This window comes from Aedes albopictus, chromosome 2 (genome assembly GCF_035046485.1).
Source record: "Aedes albopictus strain Foshan chromosome 2, AalbF5, whole genome shotgun sequence".
Classification (NCBI taxonomy): domain Eukaryota; kingdom Metazoa; phylum Arthropoda; class Insecta; order Diptera; family Culicidae; genus Aedes; species Aedes albopictus.
The window spans coordinates 355,337,794-355,361,883 of NC_085137.1; the positions used below are offsets into that span (position 1 = coordinate 355,337,794).

At 41.6% G+C, this 24,090-nt stretch overlaps 4 protein-coding genes across 5 annotated transcripts; 2 read left to right on the plus strand and 2 right to left on the minus strand.

Moving 5' to 3' along the window:
* Positions 1-4,286: 4,286 nt before the first annotated feature.
* On the minus strand, positions 4,287-5,513 carry LOC109407459 (splicing factor C9orf78-like). Its single transcript, XM_062848908.1, has 5 exons — positions 5,428-5,513; positions 5,244-5,363; positions 5,062-5,176; positions 4,842-4,996; positions 4,287-4,780 (listed from the first exon to the last, which is right to left on the minus strand). Exons 2-5 carry the CDS (start codon positions 5,354-5,356, stop codon positions 4,294-4,296), a joined length of 870 nt encoding a protein of 289 aa, XP_062704892.1. The 5' UTR covers positions 5,357-5,363; positions 5,428-5,513; the 3' UTR covers positions 4,287-4,293.
* A 1,688-nt stretch (positions 5,514-7,201) lies between these two features.
* On the plus strand, positions 7,202-8,194 carry LOC109407427 (ribosome biogenesis protein SLX9 homolog). Its single transcript, XM_019680463.3, has one exon. The coding sequence runs from the start codon at positions 7,331-7,333 to the stop codon at positions 8,036-8,038; it is 708 nt and encodes a 235-aa protein (XP_019536008.3). The 5' UTR covers positions 7,202-7,330; the 3' UTR covers positions 8,039-8,194.
* A 227-nt stretch (positions 8,195-8,421) lies between these two features.
* LOC109407123 (uncharacterized) lies at positions 8,422-23,972 on the plus strand. Of its 2 annotated transcripts, XM_062852788.1 has the most exons (4): positions 8,422-9,156; positions 21,568-21,692; positions 21,753-21,996; positions 23,463-23,972. In XM_062852788.1, exons 2-4 carry the CDS (start codon positions 21,571-21,573, stop codon positions 23,970-23,972), a joined length of 876 nt encoding a protein of 291 aa, XP_062708772.1. In that variant the 5' UTR covers positions 8,422-9,156; positions 21,568-21,570. The 2 variants fall into 2 exon arrangements, with proteins under 2 accessions (XP_062708772.1, XP_062708771.1); XM_062852787.1 differs by having other exon boundaries at positions 21,568-21,996.
* Positions 9,051-15,187, minus strand: LOC134286758 (uncharacterized). The gene is made up of 4 exons (XM_062848428.1): positions 14,980-15,187; positions 13,339-14,514; positions 10,930-11,401; positions 9,051-9,150 (listed from the first exon to the last, which is right to left on the minus strand). The coding sequence occupies exons 1-4, from the start codon at positions 15,185-15,187 to the stop codon at positions 9,051-9,053; spliced, it is 1,956 nt and encodes a 651-aa protein (XP_062704412.1).
* Positions 23,973-24,090: the final 118 nt, after the last annotated feature.

A 24,090-nucleotide genomic window follows, 5' to 3' on the forward strand; every position in this document is an offset into this window, starting at 1 on the left:
TCAAAACTCCCTGATATTTCAAGATTTTTTTGTTTTTAGGATTATTGAAAATCGTCTGTTTCGAGATAGACTAAATGTCGCAAAATTTTGGATGTGTACGTGAATTTTTTTGGTAAAATTCCAAGAAAAAAAAACAAATAAAACTGCTATGCTAATTTCCGCGAGAATTCCTAGTGATTTTGGAAATGTAATAAATAAAAAACTTCTATGGCGAAAATTCAAGATTAAGTTTTGAACAAATTATGAAAGGAACAGGGTTTTTTACTAATCAAAAATGGTTTGTTATTAATAAACATGCAGTTAGTTTATCTTGGAAATTTCAATCATAAACATGAAGTTTAAAATGAATCGGATGAACATTTGTTTGAAAATATTTCAGAGGTTTTCCGGAGTAATTCTAACCTTGACTATTACTAGGAGCTATTTTGATTTTTTTCTACAAATTCAGCGTTGAATTCCCTCAAAACCGAGTTATGACTGATGCATGTCTTCTTATTTGATAATAAAACGTTCTCCAATTCATAGGAAGCTTGTCAATTCGCACTGGCATTTTAAATTTTCAGTTACTGAGCAATGCTCACTACATTAGGAAATACACCAATATATTCATGAGTTGTATTTTTTGCATAAAACATATTTTTGTAATTGTTTTTCAATTTCTTATTTGAGTACTTGTGGTGAATAAACATCTCGGATGTTGAAAAATACTGGTGAAACAGCTAGTTGAGGTAACGAGTGGTCGTAAATGTTCACAGTCCGTTCTATTTTGCTCGATTTTGTTCAAGAATATGTATAGCACAAACATTTCAAAACGTATTTGTTTTACATGCAATAATGCAGTTTTTTTAATCCAAACAACCCATTCATTTGCAAAAAAAAACTCAATGAAAATGAGAGCGATACTAAAATACTAATATACTAAAATATTAATTTAGGAAAAATTAAATTTAACTTAGGGTAGGGGGGCGAAACTGTATTTCTCAAGCTCCAAGGGGGCGATACCTCCTGAAAGTTTGGGAAACACTGCTTTACGTTAAGGACAAACGTCTTGAATTCCCGCTTCAACAGTGCATTAGAACTTCAGATGCACAAATCTCAAGAAGCAAGCTTCAAACAACAATGCATTTTATTATTCTGTTCTTGCTCACTTGTAATAAGCTTAAAATGAGAAGCTCAGGTGCGCTGATTTTGTTTACGACGAGACTTGTGCCCTCAAAATCGTGAGTAGGTGCCGAAGTCGGCCATTTTGGGATTCTAACAAGTCTGTCCTAAAACACAAACCCACTTTATTATAACTTTCACACTACAGGTACCTTTATTGACTACTTTTGCCACTTTCTTATTTCCGATTTCCTGCCTTTACTATCTCTTCTTCTTCATTTTTGGCGGGGCCCCTTTCCTCTTGCTCCACTACTTCACCTTCTCTTCCGTTTTTCCTACTGTGTCCTCTGCTTCTTGCCTTGCGTTGAGTTGGGCGGCCGTCCGGTGCAGTCCGAGTCGCGACGGTTATTTGGGCGCGTGAACTCCGGACACTTTCAAAATGGCCGCACCTCTTCAGGGCTTGGGCGACGTCTAATTGGCCAATGGCGGTCTATCAGGTCGACGGAGTGGCGCTTTGAACGTTTGGACCAGACTCCGGACCACGATTGGTTCTCACAGGGTTAAGACGTACTTCCGGCAATCCTCCGGGTAAACTTGGAGGAATACGCTGGTAAGTAAGTATGTACAACGCTATAGACAGGTAAGCACTGGCTTTTAAACTTTAGCACAGGGGTCCTGGGTTATAGGGGTGATGCAGGCGGTTAGAATGGTAGGTGGTCTTAGTACAGAATAATCACGAAGTTACCTGGATGCTTTCCGTATTGTGCACTTCCGTTTTACTGGATTTTCGATGAACCTCACTTTCACAGTGGATTTTAGAATATTCAAGGTATGACAAGGTAACTTAGTACACGCTATGTCCAAAGGGAAGTATTATGAAAAGTGAATGTACCTCCAATTTTTTTCGCTTGAACCGCATTTTTGGACCTCTAGATTCAGAATAGAGCTTGCTGACGTTTATCCACCTTTCTCTTTCAAACATGCAGGCGGAATAGGATTTATTGTCATCAGGAAAGGTTTCCCGATGAAAACAAATCCTATCCCGCCTGCATGCTTGAAAGAGAGAGGTGAATAAACGTCAGCAAGCTCTATATGTGCGATTTAAAGTCATCCATCTTGGTTTTTTTTTATACATTTTTATATGGGACGAAATTGGCCTAAAAATGACTTTTTTCGACATTTGTATGGGAAAATAGGAAAAAAATCAAAAATATCAAAAAACCCAAGATGAAATATTTTAAGCAGCACAGGTTCTGAAACTAGAGGTCCAAACCTATGATTCTAGGGAATAACATTAGAGGTACATTCGATTTTCATAATACTTCCCTTTGGACATAGCGTATAGTACTTCGTGAATAGAACACATCCTTCACTTTTAAAAGTTGCAAGCTAATTGGGTTCTTTAGGGGTATCCAGATTATTGCATTATCGGAATCTCCGTCCAAAAAATAGTCGAAATCCAAAATTTCATCATTTTTTGGTGCCGGGAACTATTTGCATTTAAAGTTTGTATGGGGATTTTTTTTTGTTCGGGCGAACTGTCACTTTATCGATTGAACTGTCATTCTATCCACGGAAATTAAAACTGTTTTGTTTATTTAACCACCAAAACAAAGGAATTGGAACGCAATAAAATCACCTTATCCCTTTCTCCAGCAATTTACTCTGAAATTCCTCTAGGAATTCCTTGGGAAATTCATACAGTAATTCCTCCATGAAATTCTTCAAGAAATCCTCCAGATTCCATCATAAATCCTTTCAAGAATTTCTTCAGTAATTCCTTCAGGATTTTTTTTCAGGGATTCCTCCGGGAATTCTTCCAGGGTTTCCTCCAGAAATTTATCCAGGAATTTACCCTCCAGGGATTCCTCCAGTAATTCATCCAGATATTACTCCAGGAATTCCTCTGGGATTAGGAATTTGTCTAGCAAGTTTTCTAGGAATTTCTCCAGGAATTCATCCCAGAATTCCTCTAGAGATTTCTCAAGAATTTCATTCAGGGATTCCTCCAGGAATTCTTCTAGGGATAGTTCCTCGGAGGTACCCCTAGAATTTCTCCAGGAACTCCGCCAGGAATTAGTCGAGATGTTCCTCCAGGCATTGCTCCTGAGGTGTCTCCAGAAATTTATCTAGGGATTCCTCACGGAATTTCTCAAGAGGTTTCTTCAGAAATTTCTTCAAGGATTACTCTAGAGAATCCTCCAGGAATTCATCAACGGGTTCCTTCAGGATTTCTCCTCTCTAGTATTTACTACAAAGATTCTTCTAAGAATTCCTCCATTAATGCTACCAGGAATTTGTCGAGAAGTACCAGAGATTCCTCTAGGCAAGGGTGCGACCATCCATTTGCAAAGATTTACATTCATTTGCTATTATCTCAGTTCAGAAGCATGTTATCGAAAAACAATGTATGGATGAATTTAACCTTGTAGTTTTATCTGAAAGTTTGCCGAATAACATTGGGGTCGCACACGCATACCAAAGTCGTGAGCGAGCTGTGAAGGCAACTTTCCACAGCGTGAATGAAATTTACATTCACCGCGTGAAGAGTTGCCTTCACAGCTCGCTCACGACTTTGTTATACGTTTGCGACCCCAATGTTGTTCGGCAAACTTTCAGATAAAACTACAAGGTTAAATTCATCCATACATTGTTTTTCGAACTGAGATATTATGTTTCCAGTTCAAAACCGAATTAGCGACATTTTTTCTTTGACTTCCGCTGCTTTTGCCTTGCGTTAAACACAATGTCGGAAGTGGGGCGCTGTATTGTAAACCTGATGCTCTATACAGCGCCCCACTTCCGACATTGTGTTTAACGCAAGGCAAAAGCAGCGGAAGTCAAAGAAAAAATGTCGCTAATTCGGTTTTGAACTGGAAACATAATAATAGCAAATGAATGCAAATCTTTGCAAATGAATGGTCGCAACCTTGCCTCTAGGAATTGATTCAGGGGTTTTTCGACAATGGATCATTGAAGCCAACTTTTCCGCTATTCACCGCATCAAAACAAAAGCGCCACCGTATATGGACGGTAACACAGTGACAGCAGTCGAGTTACGTCAAACACACAAGACTACGGTGGCGCTATCTGTTCATTTCATAGCGGCCGTTTTAGTTATTTTAGTGATCTATTGGGCCCTTAATAGATTAAAGTTCGAATCGCCAATAATACACAAAGACTAATTAAATTTCAGTGCCTTCTGTATTGTTTCTTAAATTTATCGAAATGATAATCATCAGTTGCCTTTTTCGGAACTTTATCATCTCCGGAACGATGCTGCTGTACTTCGGCGTAACGTCGCTTTTGCTGCACCGGTTGATCAATTTTAAAACGATTATGCTGCATAAAATTGACCGCCATATTGGAGGGCACAAAATGAGACGGCAGATCCTTTTTTCGCTGCTGCTCTTGCATAAACTTAATTTTCGCGTCTTCCGTTGCCTCAATGTTCTTGATTTTAGCTTCAATGCCAAGATCAACTTCCGGGATGCCACTCAGCATTTGGTTGGACAACATTTCCTCTGACCGTTGTGACGACGTCTGACTCAGATGCGCAGGTAACGACAGTAGTGCTGCTTCTTCTGGGCTGAGATATTTGTGGGATGATTCTGGCTGTGGCTCTTCAGTGGAGTCCTTGGCAACTCCTTTCTTCTTGCTCAACTGTTCTTCAATATATCTGCAAAAAAGAGTTACAAGGTTAGACGGTGTATCAATTCCTTAAAAATAGCGAAGCTTACTTCATCATTTCCTCATCTTCGTCTCGCTTGTTTGTCTCGGCCGAAAATTGCGTTCCTATTCCCGTATCGTAAGCGTCATCGACGGCTTTGATTTTACCGGATTTTAGTGCTTGCATGTTTACCATTCCTCCTGCTTTTGCGTTGAACAAGTCTTTCTAAAAAAACATTCAAAGAATACTGTAAGTAGGCTAATAATCTCAAAAAGTTCCAGTATACTTACGTTGGTAACTTCCTCTTCTACGGTAATTTTCTTGCCAACCGCCAAAGTCATAATGTTTACTCCATTGGGTTTGTTCCGCAGCTTCTGCTTTTCCTTGGTTTCCTCCAGTTTGGACCTAAAATGATGATTAATTTCGTAAAGATCGAGAGGATTTATGATATAAATTAGAATATTTCGCTTACAAAACATCGTCATCGGGTTTGTCTTCGTCTTCGGATTTGATGCGTTTCCGGAATTGCTTTCTTGCTTTTGGCTTGAACTCCACTTTCACTGGCGGCTGCTCATCGTCGGACATTGTAATACTTAAAAAATGAGATAATTCGATCACTATTTATTATAAAAATCAACTAATTTATGCTGAAATACGTTTTAATGTTGTGTAGCAGCGAGTGGTTTGGTTGTTTTGTCCTGTTAACGACAGTGACAGGCGGGCTTGGTGGCGGGACAAAATAAAAACAGGTTCGAGTCCACCAGGTCGAAGAGCATATTGGCCGAATAAAAATATTCCAAGCCGTGATTTTCATAATTAGGTATTATGTTTCCAGTTCAAAACCGAATTAGCGACATTTTTTCTTTGACTTCCGCTGCTTTTGCCTTGCGTTAAACACAATGTCGGAAGTGGGGCGCTGTATTGTAAACCTGATGCTCTATACAGCGCCCCACTTCCGACATTGTGTTTAACGCAAGGCAAAAGCAGCGGAAGTCAAAGAAAAAATGTCGCTAATTCGGTTTTGAACTGGAAACATAATATATGAATGTTATCCACTTATCTGCGATCGTTAATGGCGGCGGCGGGCATATCCAACCGGTTCGGAATTTGACGTTTCTTGGGGGAAAGTCAAAACAGTTTCATTCTCCTCCTCACCCCTTCACCCACCGATCGGTGGCGCCAACCGATTGCGATCCCCACGAAACGTCAAAATTCGAATCGGTTGGTTGTGCCCGCCGCCGCCATTACCGCTCGCGGATAAGTGGATATGATAATTTATGATAACTCATTTTCGTAATTGTATCTTAAATATCAGGCCAAACATTTCTAAAGGTCCAATCTGCAGAAGAGAGGCTCTCTTTGGTTTCCCTCTCTTTCGTTAATATCTCAGCTGTTTATTTGAATTATGATTGTCTCCTTGCATACACTCAGCCAAATAACCTTAAGATTTCCATAAGGCCCAACTTATGCAACGGCCTTTAAATGATTCGGATGAATTTCATAAGGTCACTCTATGATGTAAAATCGTCTCACAGCTTGGCTTTTATTCATGCTTAGCAACCTGGTATTCTCAAGCGTCGGTAGCCGTGTGGATAAAACACGGGCTCGGTGATCTTGACGTTCATGGATCGAATACAGTCTGCTTCATTTTAAGATTTTTTTGTTTTTTTCATAAGTCTATCTTATGAAATTTGTCATAGCAAGCACGATCAATTTTCATAAGGTATTCTTATGCCATCCATAAGAATTAGTTATAGCAAATTTTCATAAGGTATTTCGATGAATTTCGCTAGTTTTTTTCGCTGAGTGTAGAACGATGGTCAACACAATCGTCTTTTGATTTGTACTGCAAAAGTAGTTGAAAAGTGTATCATTACATTGTAATAATTAAAATAGAAAGTGAACAAAGAGAGCCTCTCATATGCAGATAGGACCTATTGAAATGTTTGGCCAGATATGACATTCATTATTATAATAACGGTAAAAAATCAAAAGGATTTCATAAATTTCGTTAGTTTTTTTTTGTGTTGGGGCTGTCCATTAATAACGTAAAAGTGTAAGGGAGAGAGGGTTAAAAAAATCTTACGCGCCATACAAAAATATGCAGGTTCTCATACAAAAAATCATAAGGATAGAGGGGGTGTCGAGAAATCGTGAAAATTTCTTTTTGCTTTTCGACCTGAACGGTCTAAGACCACAGGGTTCATTCAAAAATTACGTAACGCAAAATTTGACAGTTTTAGACCCCCTCCCTCCCCCACGTAACAACTTTTGTATGGGAAATTTTGAAATTTTGTATGAAGCGTAACACAACGCCAGACCCCCTCCCTCCCCCCTTAGCGTTACGTAATATTTGAACGAACCCCACAGAGCTATCAATCCCGCCATGTTCACAAGCACTTATTTTATTTTCAGTGGGCCGTTTGTTTATGTTGTACGCAAACTTTTGTTGACTGTGCCGCGTGCTTCAGTAAAATATTTTTAGTGGATTCTAAACTGAAATTTCTTTAATAACTAATTAAAATAACTAATTAAAATAAGTGCCAGTGAGCTCCAAATATGGGAAAACTCAACAAAAAATTGCTTCAATCAAAACCAAACCTCCAGCAAGACAAAAAAGCTGCTGATTCCAAAGCAGTATCCGGTCCTTTTCCTATATACCGCACCATACCTGTTCAGCTGAATGGACCAGAACCGAAAAGTTTCAAAGTTTCGGCAAAATCCAAAGCTAAAGTTGCTAAGCCAGTGGTATCGGAGGCAAAACCGGAACTACCGAAACCAAGCAAGGATGAACCTATCGACTCTGGTAAAATCAAAAAGCTTCGCAAGACTACCATCAGCAGGTTGAATAAAAAAGAAAAGGTCAAATTCCGAAAAGAGGAAATCCTAAAAAAGATCGAACTCACTCAAAAAGCGTTCAAAGAGGACAAACTGAAGAAAAAGCGCGAGAAGACGGCTGTCACGGGAGACATGAGACCCTTGCTGGATGCCCTGCCCTCGTTGGATTCGCTGTTCAAGATGAAATCGACCGCCGACAGCATCAAAACCGGAGTTCCCAAATTTGACAAAAAGGCGGTTCCCAAGACGAAACAGCAGCTCAAGGTGGAACGGCTGAAGAAGAAAAAGGTTGACTTCCTGGCACGCTGCCAGAAGGTGAACCAGGTTCTCAAGTCGAAAAAGTGCAGGAAAAATCCCAAAAATATGATCGCCGAGCACATTCGCAACACTCGGAAGGAACAGCTACAGCTGCTGATGGGTGGGTCATAGTTGGGTAGGTTTAAGGTGACATTTGTACAGTTCAATATTGTATCGGAATGCTCTGCATTTGGAAATTATTAGTACTGATCGATGCTCTGTCAGAAGTTTAAATAATATAATGAGTTTATAAATTAGAGAGTAATAAAATTATGAAGTATAAATGAATCAAGCTAGCTTTTTGGGTTAATGTTTAAAAAAGAGAAAAGAAAAACATTTCTGTTGCGTAGAGGTTTGTTTTGTCAAATATCACTGAATGGCTTACGTTGCATCTAACATTAATTTCACAAAGTTGAAAACTTAAAAAAATAGTACTCTTAGCACGGTAAGAAGCTCAAAATGCACTTCTTAACCTAAAATGGCTTGTACTTACCACCTTTGTGAGGTACCTTAGAGCACCTTTACCGGTGCGCGACTAAGCTAAATTACATGGCGCAATATCATAGCGCTATACCGTATCGGGGGCTACTAACCGAGCTAGTAAAATAGCAGCGGGGCTTTCGGGAAACATCGAGCGCACAAATTTAGGCGCCCGATAGTTGCGCGGGAAACGATTGCTATTTGTCAAAAGTGCTGTGTTGTTTTTTTTTCGGGCTTTGTTTATTCACTTTGTTTACTTTGTTCAGTTTGTTTACTAGTGCTTTGTCGGGCGGTGTAGTACCGAAAAAACGAAAAATAGTGGGGGACCAACATCCGACGGACGGTACGGCCAGCAGCCATAAAGCCCCGAACCTGGGGACGCGTTTAGCTTGCAGCAGCGGCGATAGGGAGTTCCAACAGCATCATCATCACCCGCATCAGTATATCATTTCGGTAGTGGCCATCACATCGGCGGTGGAAGTGCCACTAGTAGTAGTAGCAACAGCACCCAGGGGCATCACCACCTACCCAGCACCAGCGGCGGCCTTCTAAGAAGCAGTTCTCGTGCAAAGGTTTCCATCAATCCGCAACAACGGGTTCTCGTGTTAATTCGAACGCCGCCAATCCCAGTGAAGTGCAGCTGCAGCCACAACATTCGTCATCATCACGCTCTTCCGGCAGCCATCATCAGGGTGTAGGCGGTTCCGGTAGTGCTTCGTCGACCAATCTCCACTATTCGGCTGGGAGTTCGTCCGGTGCTGCTGCTAAAGGTGAGTGAATTTTCTTTTGAAATTCTACATGAAACTGCATATTTATTCCGTTTTGGGTGAGGCTGACTCATCTAATCTTTCGGTCCATTTTAGTAATTGTAATTGTAATTGTAATTGTATTTATTGATCGAACGTAAACCAGTTTATAATTATCGGGTCAAGGAAAAACAACTAAGGAATTTTACATGGAGAGCATCAATGAATAGCAATTATTGCGGATTAATTATACACTAACTAATGAATTGGCAGTTACAATGATAGTGATTGAAAGAGTTTAGTATAGTGATCTAAGGGCTAATTTAAAAGATGCTGCTGTCGGTTTCGCTTTAGTTTCTATTGGAAGTCTGTTCCAGATAGAAACACCGTGAATTAGAATACTCTTCCTGGGCCCTGTAGCATAATCAAGCTAATAATATTAGCTACAAGTTACAAGTTACAAGTATGTACTAATATTACAAGTGCTAATAATTTGTGTTGCATAAAGGCTCAATTTTCCACTAATATTATTAGCACTTGTAATATTAGTGACCATGAAAATACAAGTTGTTTTGGTTCATTTACCTGTCAAAATTCATCCGACAGTTCACTATTAATTTGAAATGGCAGTTGATGTTTGTTTATATTCTGCATTTTCCGCGTAATAACTTCATTTATCCCGAAGTTTTGCATTCTTTATACGATAGATGAAGAAAAGCATGTGCTGTTTGGATAATTTTCGGCCGCTCTGACGAAATATTTTTTTTACAAAGTATGGCACTGCAAGTACCTAGATTTTTAGTAAAATGTCCCAAAGATTTAATAGTACTGGTTGAAAAACAATGTATAAAGATTTAGCAACATGTATTATGGTTCTTGTTAAAATCCGAAGCGATCTGGGATGCAAAAATTGAGCTTTTACCTACTTTTATATGTCGCAACTCGATTCGAGTTAGGATATGTATATTGTAGCTCTTGATTAGCTTAATGATGCGCAATACAAGCAATTGATTCAAATTTATTTCGCATCTGCAACTTTACCTGTGCTTATGCAGTGACCATAATATATAACTTTACCAAGAACCTCCAATCAAAGATGGGTATTGTAGAAATTTTGGAGAACTTGAGAGACTCAGCAGAAATTATATTTTGGATACAAAGTGTACATCAACGCAATTTTCTTGTCAATGAGTTTCGAATACATACTGCCAAATTTAATCGTCGAAAACTGGAATTAAGGTTGACATGTTAGATAAATAATATCTTTTGAGTTCATCAAAATAATAAATCGATATATTCAAAACTAAATATGACTTCTGCAATACTCTAAATCTAACTTGTAAATTATTTTACAAGACATTTGAGACTTGTAATCAAAAGTACAAGTCATAGCTAATATTTTATACTTGTAGTTTGTTTATGCAACATACACTTGTAAATTCTACTAATAATATTAGTCCAACCGACTTGTAGTATTGGACTTGTAACTTGTACTTGTAGTATTTTTATGCAACAGAAAATTATAAGTTACAAGCTACAAGACTAATATTATTAGTAAAATTTTCATTATGCTACAGGCCCCTGGTGGTAGTACTATTCAAGGGGACTACGAAGTTCATAGTCCTTTCCATTTGGCTTCTGGGCAGGTGTTGTAGAATATAATGTGGTGCTGTTTTGAGCCAGACTTGTCTCATGAAACAACACATCCGGCGGTGGTAGTTATCAGGAAGGTCGTGGCCAAGTACGGTGTTTCTGACGGGAATCGTAGATGTCTGGCGCGACATATTGTAGACAAACCTGAGACAGGCTTTGAAGCATTTATGGAGACGTTCCTTGAGTGCTGCCGAGATTCCCGGGAAGTAGACAACATCGCAATATGTGAACATCGGCATGATGACGGCACGTACCAGCTTTAGCCGAACTTCGGTACATAGGACAGGGGTGAAGCGACGGAAAGTCCGAAGAACGTTGAAGACTTTCATGATCGTTTCGTTGACATGCTCAGTCCATTCCAGGCGGTTGTCCATTGTTAGTCCTAGATTGACGACTTTGGAACTAAACGGGATATTTTCACCACAGAAAGTGATTTCGGCTAGGTTGGCTGTTTCGATCCTAGATTTGCTGAAAATTATTGATTGCGTCTTCTTGGGGTTAGGGTGAAGACCATTTGCACGGGCCCATTGCTCAATAATGGACAGATTTTGGTTGAGTCTGTTGATCAAATTGTTAATGTCTTCGATTGGACCCGAGATGTAGATCTGTACATCATCTGCATACATGTGGTATTCACAGTGTAGATGATTCGGTAGGCTGTTAATAAACAAGCTAAAGAGAAGGGCACTCAAGCATGACCCTTGTGGCGTCAGGGTTACCACATTTGACACACATGAAAAGAGTACATTAAATAATTCTGATAATAGAGTACAAAAGAGTACCGTAAACCAGGGTGTTATAGTTTTTTTTAATTTTCATTGGTTATTTCATGCAATTAAAAGTTACAGGCTATAGACTGAACTTTAGAAGTACTTTTGGAGTTATTTGATATTAAGATATCTAGGTTATTTCTTAGGGGAGAACAAATTTCTCTTAGAAAACCGATTTTAAATAAAATTATTGTAATATAAATTTTGTCATATACAGAGTGTTAGGTTCCTGAGTGCAAACTTTTTAAAGGGTGATAGAGGACCATGAATGGTGAAAAAAATTGTTCTACGCATATGGTCAAATCTCAACCGTTACGGAGTTATTGAACTTTCCATGTTTTTGACTATTATTGCCTTAACTGGCTATAACTTAAAAATGGTCAAACTTATCGCAGTTTTTTGACCCTTATTCAAAAGATTATTGAATTGAAGTTTTCCAGAGCAAATCGCTCAAAAGTAGTGTGCTAAAGCAATTTGTTTTTGTCAATTATCTTTGAAAAATGCGTAATAAAATAAAATTCTTTCTTAGGCAAAGTTGTGGCCCCTGTTATACTCTACATTTCGATCTATGACATCAAACTTCTATCTCTTTCATTTTCTTTCAATTTTGATTTAAACATAGCATTTCAGATCATAAATGTGCAACTTTCATGGTAAGCACATTTTTGCGCAGTGTGCGGCACTGATTAAATCAAAATTGCAAGAAAACGATAAGAGATAGAAGTTTGATGTCAAAGAACAAATTGTAGAGTGAAACAGGGGCCACAACTTTGCCAAGGAAAGAATTTTAATTTATAACGTATGTTTCAAAGATAATTGACATAAACAAATTAAAACACACTGTTTTTAGCAATTTTGCTCTAGAAAACTTGGTTGTTTAACTAAACCAATCGATTCAAAGATGCCATTTGATAGAAAATTCAATAATCTTTCGAATAAGAGTCAAAAAACTGCGATAAGTTAGACCATTTTCAAGTTATAGCCAGTTAAAGCAAAAAGAATGAAAAACATGGAAAGTTCAATAGCTACGTAACGGTTGAGATTTGACCATATGCGTAGAACAATTTTTTTCACCATTAATGGTCCTCTGTCACCCTTTAAAAAGTTTGCAATCATGATCCTAACACCCTTTATAATATATTGCGGGCTAATTTTTACTTTTTCTTTAAAAAAAAAAATCAATCTGCCTTCTGGCGTTTGATTTGAATAGGTCGTATGTGATGTGATTCCTATACAGATACGACCTTGAATAGCTATTCAAATCGAACGCCACCTTCATAAGCTGATTGATGGCTCAAAGTTTTAAAAATCCATATTTGTAGTACAGATCAGGGACATTTCAGCTACATATCTTAGCAATACCAACATCTAAATGAGCAGGTGTAGTTTGATGAAAATGCATGAAAAGAAATGTAGCCCCCTATTGCAAATAGGCATAAGAAAAATTTATAGTAAATTTGGCTTAAAACGAGTAGTGGAACGAGGGGTGCCAAAGTACTATAAATAGCAGTTCACTGAATAACTTATGTTTTCTTTTCTATGAATCGAGGATTTTACTGATAAATGCATGTTTGTAAAAAAGAGTACAATGGGGGCCATTTTACAAAAAAGAATAGTACGCCTTATTTTTTGATGAAAAAGAGTACATGTACTCTTAAAAGAGTACGTCTGGTAACCCTAGGCGTCCCGGCAGAAAGCTGTCTTTCTTGTGATAGCACGTTTCCCACTTTAACATTCTGGCTTCTATTCTCCAGGAAAGACTTGATCAGACTACATGCTGTACCGGAAAACTTGAACTCCTCGGAAAGCTTGGTTTGGAGAAGTCGATGCTGGACACAGTTAAACGCCAGGGAGAAGTCTATGAGTACCATAACCGTACAGTACCCGTTGTCCAGATTTCTGTACACATCATGGGTGACTTTGGCAAGTGCAGTTGTTGTACTGTGGCTTCTTCTGTATCCTGATTGGTGCTTAGCGAAGAATGGCTCGGTAGCAAGGTGCGTGTTGATCTGTGCTAGTAAAATCTTTTCAAGGATCTTTGACATCGCCGGGAGGACGCTGATGGGGCGGAAGTCTTTCGGCTCGACAGGGTTTGATTTTTTCGGAATAGGAGTTACGATTGCTTTTTTCCATATATCAGGGAATGTCTGTGACCTGATAATCGAATTAAACAAATGGACTAGCAGGGGCAGAATGAATGGGCTAAGCATCTTTAGAAAGGATATAGGTAATCCATCCGAGCCAGTCGCGTTCGATGTGATCTCCGACATGTAGAGTGCTGCTTCGGCGGCGTTTGTATGATGAAACGCGAACGTTTCGTCTCTCTCTGGAATTCTCTGCTGAACTGTCTGGTTATCCTCAATCCCTCCGTTTTGTAGCTCGAGATGTCCCTCCGTGAAAAACTGGTTCAGTAGATCAGCATCTGTCATATCATCAGGGGAATTTTTCTTGTTGTTGTTATGGATGCCATCTCTGCGCAGGTTACTCCACAGGGTTTTCGCGGGGAGATCGACGGAGAAATTCCTATCCGAGTACTTCTTTTTGGCAGCGAAGATCAGCGAGTTGGCCCTATCGCGTAATCGACAATATTCGTTCCATTGCGGGTCGCCGCGCCGCCTGTTCGGGTTACGCGAGTAGAGTTTGTATGCTAGGTCTCTTGCCGCAGTAGCTTGCTCGATTGGTCTGTTGATCCAAGGAGTTCTTTTGTCTTGAACTGTAACGTGGCGTTCGGGGGCGTGTGTTTCTAGCAGATCTTGTAGCATTTCCGTTGCTATTCGCGCCTTGGCATTGACATCATTGCAGTCAAAGACGCGTTGAAGGTCGAGTGTTTGGAAATCGGCTTGCAGCCGGACCGGATCGATGCTACGGAGTTTTCGGAATGATATGCGATGAGGTACAGGTTTCTGCACACGCACATCGCAGATGAGGTAGACAATGTCGTGATCCGAAATAGAATTGGCTGTGGAGGTTGCAGATTTCTTAATTAACTGTGGACAATCTGTAATCATTAGGTCGATGGTGGACGATGAGTTCTCTGTTATTCGAGTGGGTGGTGTTGGGAGTATATTCAAGTTGAACGTGTTGTTTATTCGGTGTAAGCTCAAACAATTGTTTGAGGGTTGTGTCGCAGTAATGTTGACGTTGAGGTCACCTATTAAGAACAATCTGTCGAGGTCGTATTCCGTGATATCTAATAGAAGCTTTTCATAAGCAGGTATGAAAAGCTCGTTTGTGCTGGAGGGGTTGTATATTACTGCTATACCGATGTTAATCCCATTGATAGTTGTTCGGATGACAAGGTACTCAACTCTTTTGGAAATAGGGTGTTCCGTTGAGAACGTAGACTTGATAATGGGTATAGCCTTGAGTCCTTTTTTGACATATAGTCCAACCCCGCCACATGCTTTTGTTCTACGTCCTCTACCCGATGGTAGGGAATGCTTGATGAAGTTGTATCCGGGTACTTTCACAGGTCCGGTGGGGGCACTTGCTCTCATCTTCGTTTCGGTTACACCGAAAAAGTGGTATTGTTGCTTGTCCAAAACTAGTTTAACGCCATCGATGTGGCGCTCGAGCCCACGAATGTTGAGATGGCCGATTCGCAGGTTTGAAGGTTGGTTGAAGTTTTGCATTTCGGGAATGTAATGTACTGTTCTGTCGTCAGCTCGGAGAAAATCATAGTCGTGAGGCGGAAGAGGTGTTGGTCGATACGGCATCGTAGAAATCTGCTGTTTCATCCGGGTCGTTGTTAGTCTGCGTCAGTTGCAGTAGGTGCTCGGGGTCTTGAACCGGGATGTACGTTTTTTGATGGGGCAATCGAATAGCAATGCTATCGTTTCGGATAAACACTGAATCGATGAGCTTCTTTTGCTTCAATCGTAGCGCGAGATTACGTAAGCGGAACGATTGGATAGAAAGCACCTCGTTCATTGTAAAGCGGTATTCCAGGGGAAGTTTACTTTGAAGAATCGAAAGTTTTACTTCCTTGTACCTTTCGAAGTACCTCCGCAGTACCGCCTCCTTGGTTTCTCTACTGTCGAAGACTACGATGATGGTTGGAGACAACGAGCGGTCATTCCATTTGGAAGCTTTCACTGGTAGTCGGAAGCAACTAGATATGCGTGGCACGGCATCTTCCAGCCTCAGGAAGAACAGGAGGTTGTCTACCAGGTTCCGTACACATTCACCTTGCTGGAAAGGTATTTTGTTGATTTTAGTGCTTTATGCATCATTGTGGCCAGGTGTTGCTCTAGTTTTTCTAGCTGTATTGTAAAGCGGGGGACTCGGAATGTTGATCGACCACCGATTATTACTGGCAGATGCAGTGGAAAGTTTGTATCAATCGTCTCTGACAAACGAAAAAAAAACTGACCTTACTGATTACCTGTCTTCGAGCCAAATTTGGTATAGTTTTCAGCCTCCGATTAGTCGCTTCATGTTTGATGGAGGCTTTTAATCCAAGGGGGTTACACAGTCGCTATCCGAATAAAGAGAATAATATTCCGCGTAATATATCACATAACAAAAAAGGTGCGGTACATTACGCGGAATGGAGATGCTAAATTGGGTACCAGACAAGTCCCTGCTGGGTGGCGCGAAATAGATGAGCCATAGACAATAGAATCGTCAATGTCGTAGGGCATAGTATGTGACTATTTTCGAAACAACACTATTTTTGGTCATTGTCCAACCAAAATCATAAGCGGCGTCCATTTACACTAAGCGCATAACTATGTTAGGCTCAAGCTTAGGATGTAATCATTGGTAAAATATGACACTTTTCAGTTTGTGCATTTAGTTGGACTAGAGTTAACTTTTTATTGACATTTTCTGTAGGTTTATTCTGGATTACAAAACTTCAGGAATTCCTCCAGGAGTTCCTTCCAGAATTCCTCCAGGAGTTCCATCACGAATTCCTCCAGAAGTCCCTTCAGGTATTCTTCCAAAAGTTCCTTCAGAGATTCCTCCAGGGATTCCTCCAGGAGTTCCCTCAGGGATTCCTCCAGGAGTTCCCTCAGGGATTCCCCCAGGAGTTCCCTCAGGGATTCCTCCAGGAGTTCCTTCAAGAATTCCTCCAGGAGTCCCTTCAGGTATTCTTCCAAGATTTCCTTCAAGGATTCCGCCAGGAGTTCCTTCAGGGATTCCTCCAGGAGTTCCTTCAGGGATTCCTCCAGGAGTTCCTTCAGGGACTCCTCTAGGAGTTTCTTCTGGGATTCCTCCAGGAGTTCCTTCAGGGATTCCTCCAGGAGTTCCTTCAGCGATTTCTCCAGGAGTTCCCTCAGGGATTCCTCCAGGAGTTCCCTCAGGGATTCCTCCAGGAGATCCCTCAGGGATTCCTCCAGGAGTTCCCTCAGGGATTCCTCCAGGAGATCCCTCAGGGATTCCTCCAGGAGTTCCCTCAGAGATTCCTCCAGGAGTTCCCTCAGGGATTCCTCCAGGAGTTCCCTCAGGGATTCCTCCAGGAGTTCCTTCAAGAATTCCTCCAGGAGTCCCTTCAGGTATTCTTCCAAGATTTCCTTCAAGGATTCCGCCAGGAGTTCCTTCAGGGATTCCTCCAGGAGTTCCCTCAGGGATTCCTCCAGGAGTTCCCCCAGGGATTCCTCCAGGAGTTCCCTCAGGGATTCCTCCAGAAGTTTCCTCAGGGATTCCTCCAGGAGTTCCCTCAGGGATTCCTCCAGGAGTTCCCTCAGGGATTCCTCCAGGAGTTCCCTCAGGGATTCCTCCAGGAGTTGCCTCAGGGATTCCTCCAGGAGTTCCCTCAGGGATTCCTCCAGGAGTTCCTTCAAGAATTCCTCCAGGAGTCCCTTCAGGTATTCCTCCAGGAGTTTCCTCAGGGATTCCTCCAGGAGTTCCCACAGGGATTCCTCCAGGAGTTCCTTCAAGAATTCCTCCAGGAGTCCCTTCAGGTATTCTTCCAGGATTTCCTTCAAGGATTCCGCCAGGAGTTCCTTCAGGGATTCCTCCAGGAGTTCCTTCAGGGATTCCTCTAGGAGTTTCTTCAGGGATTCCTCCAGGAGTTCCTTCAGGGATTCCTCTAGGAGTTTCTTCAGGGATTCCTCCAGGAGTTCCTTCAAGGATTCCTCCAGGGATTCCTCCAGGAGTTCCTTCAGGGATTCCTCCAGGAGTTCCTTCAGGGATTCCTCCAGGAGTTCCTTCAGGGATTCCTCCAGGAGTTCCCTCAGGGATTCCTCCAGGAGTTCCCTCAGGGATTCCTCCAGGAGTTCCCTCAGGGATTCCTCCAGGAGTTCCCTCAGGGATTCCTCCAGGAGTTCCCTCAGGGATTCCTCCAGGAGTTCCCTCAGGGATTCCTCCAGGAGTTCCCTCAGGGATTCCTCCAGGAGTTCCCTCAGGGATTCCTCCAGGAGTTCCCTCAGGGATTCCTCCAGGAGTTCCCTCAGGGATTCCTCCAGGAGTTCCCTCAGGGATTCCTCCAGGAGTTCCCTCAGGGATTCCTCCAGGAGTTCCCTCAGGGATTCCTCCAGGAGTTCCCTCAGAGATTCCTCCAGGAGTTCCCTCAGGGATTCCTCCAGGAGTTCCCTCAGGGATTCCTCCAGGAGTTCCCTCAGGGATTCCTCCAGGAGTTCCCTCAGGGATTCCTCCAGGAGTTCCCTCAGGGATTCCTCCAGGAGTTCCCTCAGGGATTCCTCCAGGAGTTCCCTCAGGGATTCCTCCAGGAGTTCCCTCAGGGATTCCTCCAGGAGTTCCCTCAGGGATTCCTCCAGGAGTTCCCTCAGGGATTCCTCCAGGAGTTCCCTCAGGGATTCCTCCAGGAGATCCCTCAGGGATTCCTCCAGGAGTTCCCTCAGGGATTCCTCCAGGAGATCCCTCAGGGATTCCTCCAGGAGTTCCCTCAGAGATTCCTCCAGGAGTTCCCTCAGGGATTCCTCCAGGAGTCCCTTCAGGTATTCTTCCAAGATTTCCTTCAAGGATTCCGCCAGGAGTTCCTTCAGGGATTCCTCCAGGAGTTCCCTCAGGGATTCCTCCAGGAGTTCCCCCAGGGATTCCTCCAGAAGTTTCCTCAGGGATTCCTCCAGAAGTTTCCTCAGGGATTCCTCCAGGAGTTCCCTCAGGGATTCCTCCAGGAGTTCCTTCAAGAATTCCTCCAGGAGTCCCTTCAGGTATTCTTCCAGGATTTCCTTCAAGGATTCCGCCAGGAGTTCCTTCAGGGATTCCTCCAGGAGTTCCTTCAGGGATTCCTCCAGGAGATCCCTCAGGGATTCCTCCAGGAGTTCCCTCAGAGATTCCTCCAGGAGTTCCCTCAGGGATTCCTCCAGGAGTCCCTTCAGGTATTCTTCCAAGATTTCCTTCAAGGATTCCGCCAGGAGTTCCTTCAGGGATTCCTCCAGGAGTTCCCTCAGGGATTCCTCCAAGAGTTCCCACAGGGATTCCTCCAGGAGTTCCTTCAAGAATTCCTCCAGGAGTCCCTTCAGGTATTCTTCCAAGATTTCCTTCAAGGATTCCGCCAGGAGTTCCTTCAGGGATTCCTCCAGGAGTTCCCTCAGGGATTCCTCCAGGAGTTCCCACAGGGATTCCTCCAGGAGTTCCTTCAAGAATTCCTCCAGGAGTCCCTTCAGGTATTCTTCCAGGATTTCCTTCAAGGATTCCGCCAGGAGTTCCTTCAGGGATTCCTCCAGGAGTTCCTTCAGGGATTCCTCCAGGAGATCCCTCAGGGATTCCTCCAGGAGTTCCCTCAGAGATTCCTCCAGGAGTTCCCTCAGGGATTCCTCCAGGAGTCCCTTCAGGTATTCTTCCAAGATTTCCTTCAAGGATTCCGCCAGGAGTTCCTTCAGGGATTCCTCCAGGAGTTCCCTCAGGGATTCCTCCAGGAGTTCCCACAGGGATTCCTCCAGGAGTTCCTTCAAGAATTCCTCCAGGAGTCCCTTCAGGTATTCTTCCAAGATTTCCTTCAAGGATTCCGCCAGGAGTTCCTTCAGGGATTCCTCCAGGAGTTCCTTCAGGGATTCCTCTAGGAGTTTCTTCAGGGATTCCTCCAGGAGTTCCTTCAAGGATTCCTCCAGGAGTTCCTCCAGGAGTTCCTTCAGGGATTCCTCCAGGAGTTCCTCCAGGGATTCCTCCAGGAGTTCCTTCAGGGATTCCTCCAGTAGTTCCTTCAGGGATTCCTCCAGGAGTTCCTTCAGGGATTCCTCCAGGAGTTCCTTCAGGGATTCCTCCAGGAGTTCCTTCAGGGATTCCTCCAGGAGTTCCTTCAGGGATTCCTCCAGGAGTTCCCTAAGGGATTCCTCCAGGAGTTCCCTCAGGGATTCCTCCAGGAGTTCCCTCAGGGATTCCTCCAGGAGTTCCCTCAGGGATTCCTCCAGGAGTTCCCTCAGGGATTCCTCCAGGAGTTCCCTCAGGGATTCCTCCAGGAGTTCCCTCAGGGATTCCTCCAGGAGTTCCTTCAAGAATTCCTCCAGAAGTCCCTTCAGGTATTCTTCCAAGATTTCCTTCAAGGATTCCGCCAGGAGTTCCTTCAGGGATTCCTCCAGGAGTTCCCTCAGGGATTCCTCCAGGAGTTCCCTCAGGGATTCCTCCAGGAGTTCCTTCAAGAATTCCTCCAGGAGTCCCTTCAGGTATTCTTCCAAGATTTCCTTCAAGGATTCCGCCAGGAGTTCCTTCAGGGATTCCTCCAGGAGTTCCTTCAGGGATTCCTCTAGGAGTTTCTTCAGGGATTCCTCCAGGAGTTCCTTCAAGGATTCCTCCAGGAGTTCCTCCAGGGATTCCTCCAGGAGTTCCTTCAGGGATTCCTCTAGGAGTTTCTTCAGGGATTCCTCCAGGAGTTCCTTCAAGGATTCCTCCAGGAATTCCCTCAGGGATTCCTCCAGGAGTTCCCTCAGGGATTCCTCCAAGAGTTCCCTCAGGGATTCCTCCAAGAGTTTCTTCAGGGATTCCTCCAGGAGTTCCTTCAGGGATTCCTCCATGAGTTCCTTCAGGAATTCCTCCAGGAGTTCCTTCAGGGATTCCTCTAGGAGTTTCTTCAGGGATTCCTCCAGGAGTTCCTTCTCAATCATATTAAAATCAGTAGCATTGCGGAGTATATTTAAATTATTCCTGAGAATTCCTAATGATTCTCAGAAATTTCCAGTTATCTGAGATGTATTCTAAAAACTATAGAAAATATTCTCAATCATTTACAAAGATCAGTACCATTACGGAATATATTCAAGTAATTCCTAAGAATCCAAAAAGTTTCTTAGAAATTCTAGAAACTATAGAGAATATTCTCAATCGTTTATAGAAATCAGTAGCATTAAGGAATTTATTTAAATAATAATGAGAATCCCTAAAATTTCTCAGAAATTCCCAGTCATCTGGGATGTATTCTAGAAACTATAGAAAATATTTTCTATTGTTTATAGAAATCAGTTGCATTACGGAATTTATTTAAATAATTCCTGAGAATCTCTAAAGATTCTCAGAAATTATCAGTGATCTTGGAAGTATTCTTAAAACTATAAAAAAATATTCTCAATCATTTGTAGGAATCATTAATATCACGGAATTTATTTGAATAATTCCTGAGAATCCCTAAGTATTCTCAGAAATTCCCAGTCATCTGGGATATAATCTAGAAACTATAACTAGCTGTCCCCGGCAAACTTTGTCTACTGCGTTTTTTGACGTTTCAAGTTCAAGTTCTCCCGTTCCAAATCCCGTTAAAAACGTTATGAAAAAATGATCCCCAAAAACACTCTTTTTCTCATTATATTTTTTTTTGCATCATAAACCTTCCTTGAGTGAAAACTATCAGAACAAAACATTGACCACTCAATACCAACTTCACATTTGGTCACGTTTTATCAACCCACCTCCCCCCCCCCCCTTCTTTAACGCGCGACGTAATTAATAGACGCTCCCTTCTTCTTTTTTGCCTAGATGAATGAATATTTTAAAGTTGCCAATTGAAGTGGGAAAATTGTTCAAAAAACCGTGGAAAACAGAAAAATTACTAAATGCAGTACTTTACTCAGGAATAAGGACAAGACTCTAAATTGTAATATATATTTTTTTACAGAAGATGAGTGCATCTAAGGCTAGAGGAAAAAACTGGACTGTAGAAGAGGACGAAGCCCTATGCACGGCGTGGTTGAACGTGTCACAAGACGGAGCAACCGGGACGTACCAACGAGTGGATACGTTGTATGAACGTGTATACGAGCTGTTTATTGAAATCTGTACTGAGAAAAATCTGAATTGTAGTGCAGAGCTGAGGGTCCCTAGTGGACTCAAAGCCAGATGGTTGCTCATAAGCAAAGCGTGCAGCAAGTTTTCGGGCTGCGTGGCACAAATTTATGGTCGTCAACAAAGCGGGACCACGCAGTCCGACGTATTGAAGCAAGCGTTTACTCTGTACAATACGTCAACAAAGAGTCCCTTCACTTTGCTCCACGCTTTCAAGATTTTGGAGAACGCCCCAAAGTGGAAACAATATGTGGATCTTAAGGTAAAACATTGTATTTTTTTGTAGAAAACACAGACACAAACACGCAAACATATGGTAAGTGGGGGCAGGATGGGTCACCTAAGAAATGGATCCCTATAACATTCTGAATATAAATAGCATTTCTCTGTTTTCTATCACGACTTCCAGATACACTAGTCAGCTAAAATATAAGGGTATAGAAAGGTCATACAGTTTGAAACCTGCTTCTTGATAAACAATTGTCAAAGCATGATCCATCTTGCCCCACCTCATTTCTACGGGGGCAAGATGGGTCAGCTATCAGAAATTCAATTTAAATTTTTCTCCAACAAAAAATACTAGATCTTCTATTTTTTCTCTATACATCTAAGCTTCACATACGTACAGATTACATGAAAGAAGTGTTGAAACATATCGGTAGATTATTCTCAGAAATAGAATATTTTTATTCAGGTAGCCATAAAAAACTTTGAAAACTTATATTTTTTGTAGAAAAATATCAAAAATATGTTCACAAATTTTCAGCGGTCTAGTCGCTTCGATAATGTAGGTCACTCAATAGCCTTTCTATGAAAAATAAAACATTTTTAAAAACTATGCAAACATACCGAAAAATTAGGGTGACCCATCTTGCCCCGTCTACACATTATACGTAGTTATATGGAATGTATAGCATAAGGAGTATAACGAAAAAATATTTTTTTTTCTGCGTAAGGAACGTAAAGAATTTTAAAAACAATATATAACTTTTTTGTGTATCCACGTCGTTCATCTGGGAAAATTATAGAAAGATTCAAAAAATAAATAGTACGGTTGAAAACGGTACTGACCCATCTTGCCCCCTGACCTATCTTGCCCCCACATACCATATATATTAGAATCTTGATTTAGGGCGTTTCAAAACTCACTATACAAAATGGAATAGCATTGCAAACGATCTTAGTTTGTTAAAATATAAATTTGGAGGAACTTATACCAATTAATATTGAAACTACTGAATTTATTTGGTTTCCTTATTAAAACTGCATTGAAAATTTGTTAAAATAGAAGATATTTTTCAAATAAAACATTTTACGTATGATTATATAGGACACCCCCTCTCTCTCTCGTGTAAGTATAGTCAGATATTTTTTTTTACGCGGGGGATAGATACCGGTTAAAATAAGACGCGTAAAAAACGTGTTAATTAAAAAAAATCCGCATAAAAACCCTTTTATTCAAAAATCCGCGTAACAAAAAACCTGCGTAAAAAAGTCACTTTAATTTAAAATTGCGTGAAAATGAAACCACATTATCAAAAAAAAAAAAAAACGGTATTTATAACAAGATAATTCAAAAATCCGCGTTCAAAAGTCTGCATAAAAACCCGCGCAAAAAACCGCATAAAAAAGACCTGACTGTAACAGCAAAAGTTTCCAACACCCCTCCACCTCCTTAAGTGCTAATGTAATTATTGAACGACCCCTTCATTACTTTCATGGTTGTAGGTCTCGGCAGCAAACTCGTCGGCGTTAAAGCGTAGGCGGTTGGACGAGGATGAAAGCTTTGAAGATGATGATCCTTCTGCAACACCATCCCCTTCTTCACCCAGTCGACCAATGGGCCAAAAGGCTGCCAAAAAATTGAAGCAGCAGCAGGCATCACACGCAGACATCGGTGCTCAGATGGCAAAGGCCAGCAATCTGCTTGCAAATGCTGTCAAGGACAAGGCCGTTCTATCTAGGGAGAGAACGGCGGCCATTAACAGGATGGCCAATCATGCCATAATGTCGGTCGACTTTTCGACATTGAGCGAAACCGCTAAAGAATTTTATCGTGTAGAACAAGAAAGAATTCTACAACAAATTCTAGCGGAGAATTCAAGATCTGGTGTCTTTGAACCCCCAAATGACGAAGAGACTAGCGAGGACGAAGAGCAAGGTTCCGAAGCTGCAGAAGCATGTGTCGACGATGAGCACGATAGTGAGTTAGTTGAGTATGATACCGACGATGATTGACTTGAAACTCCAGGTTTATGGTGTTTTTGTTATTATTTTAATGAATATGTATAATTACTGTTAAAAATCAACAAATGTTTTTCGTAAGGTTGTAGGTAATGTGATAACATAAAATGTG

What these genes read in the sequence shown, in the direction of transcription:
- LOC109407459 (XM_062848908.1), bottom strand. Translation starts at nt 5,356, where the DNA reads ATGTCCGACGATGAGCAGCCGCCAGTGAAAGTGGAGTTCAAGCCAAAA. An exon ending in AAACCCGATGACGATGTTTT is followed by an intron (nt 5,177 to 5,243) that starts GTAAGCGAAATA and finishes TCATCATTTTAG; the next exon opens with GTCCAAACTGGAGGAAACCA. An exon ending in GAAGATGAGGAAATGATGAA is followed by an intron (nt 4,781 to 4,841) that starts GTAAGCTTCGCT and finishes TCTTTTTTGCAG; the next exon opens with ATATATTGAAGAACAGTTGA.
- LOC109407427 (XM_019680463.3), top strand. Translation starts at nt 7,331, where the DNA reads ATGGGAAAACTCAACAAAAAATTGCTTCAATCAAAACCAAACCTCCAG.
- LOC134286758 (XM_062848428.1), bottom strand. Translation starts at nt 15,187, where the DNA reads ATGCAAAACTTCAACCAACCTTCAAACCTGCGAATCGGCCATCTCAAC. An exon ending in CAAGCATTCCCTACCATCGG is followed by an intron (nt 14,515 to 14,979) that starts GTAGAGGACGTA and finishes CAACCTCCACAG; the next exon opens with CCAATTCTATTTCGGATCAC. An exon ending in TGCTTCAAAGCCTGTCTCAG is followed by an intron (nt 9,151 to 10,929) that starts GTTTGTCTACAA and finishes ACTCACCTTTAG; the next exon opens with CAGCAGCACCGGACGAACTC.
- LOC109407123 (XM_062852787.1), top strand. Translation starts at nt 21,571, where the DNA reads ATGAGTGCATCTAAGGCTAGAGGAAAAAACTGGACTGTAGAAGAGGAC. An exon ending in AACAATATGTGGATCTTAAG is followed by an intron (nt 21,997 to 23,462) that starts GTAAAACATTGT and finishes TCATGGTTGTAG; the next exon opens with GTCTCGGCAGCAAACTCGTC.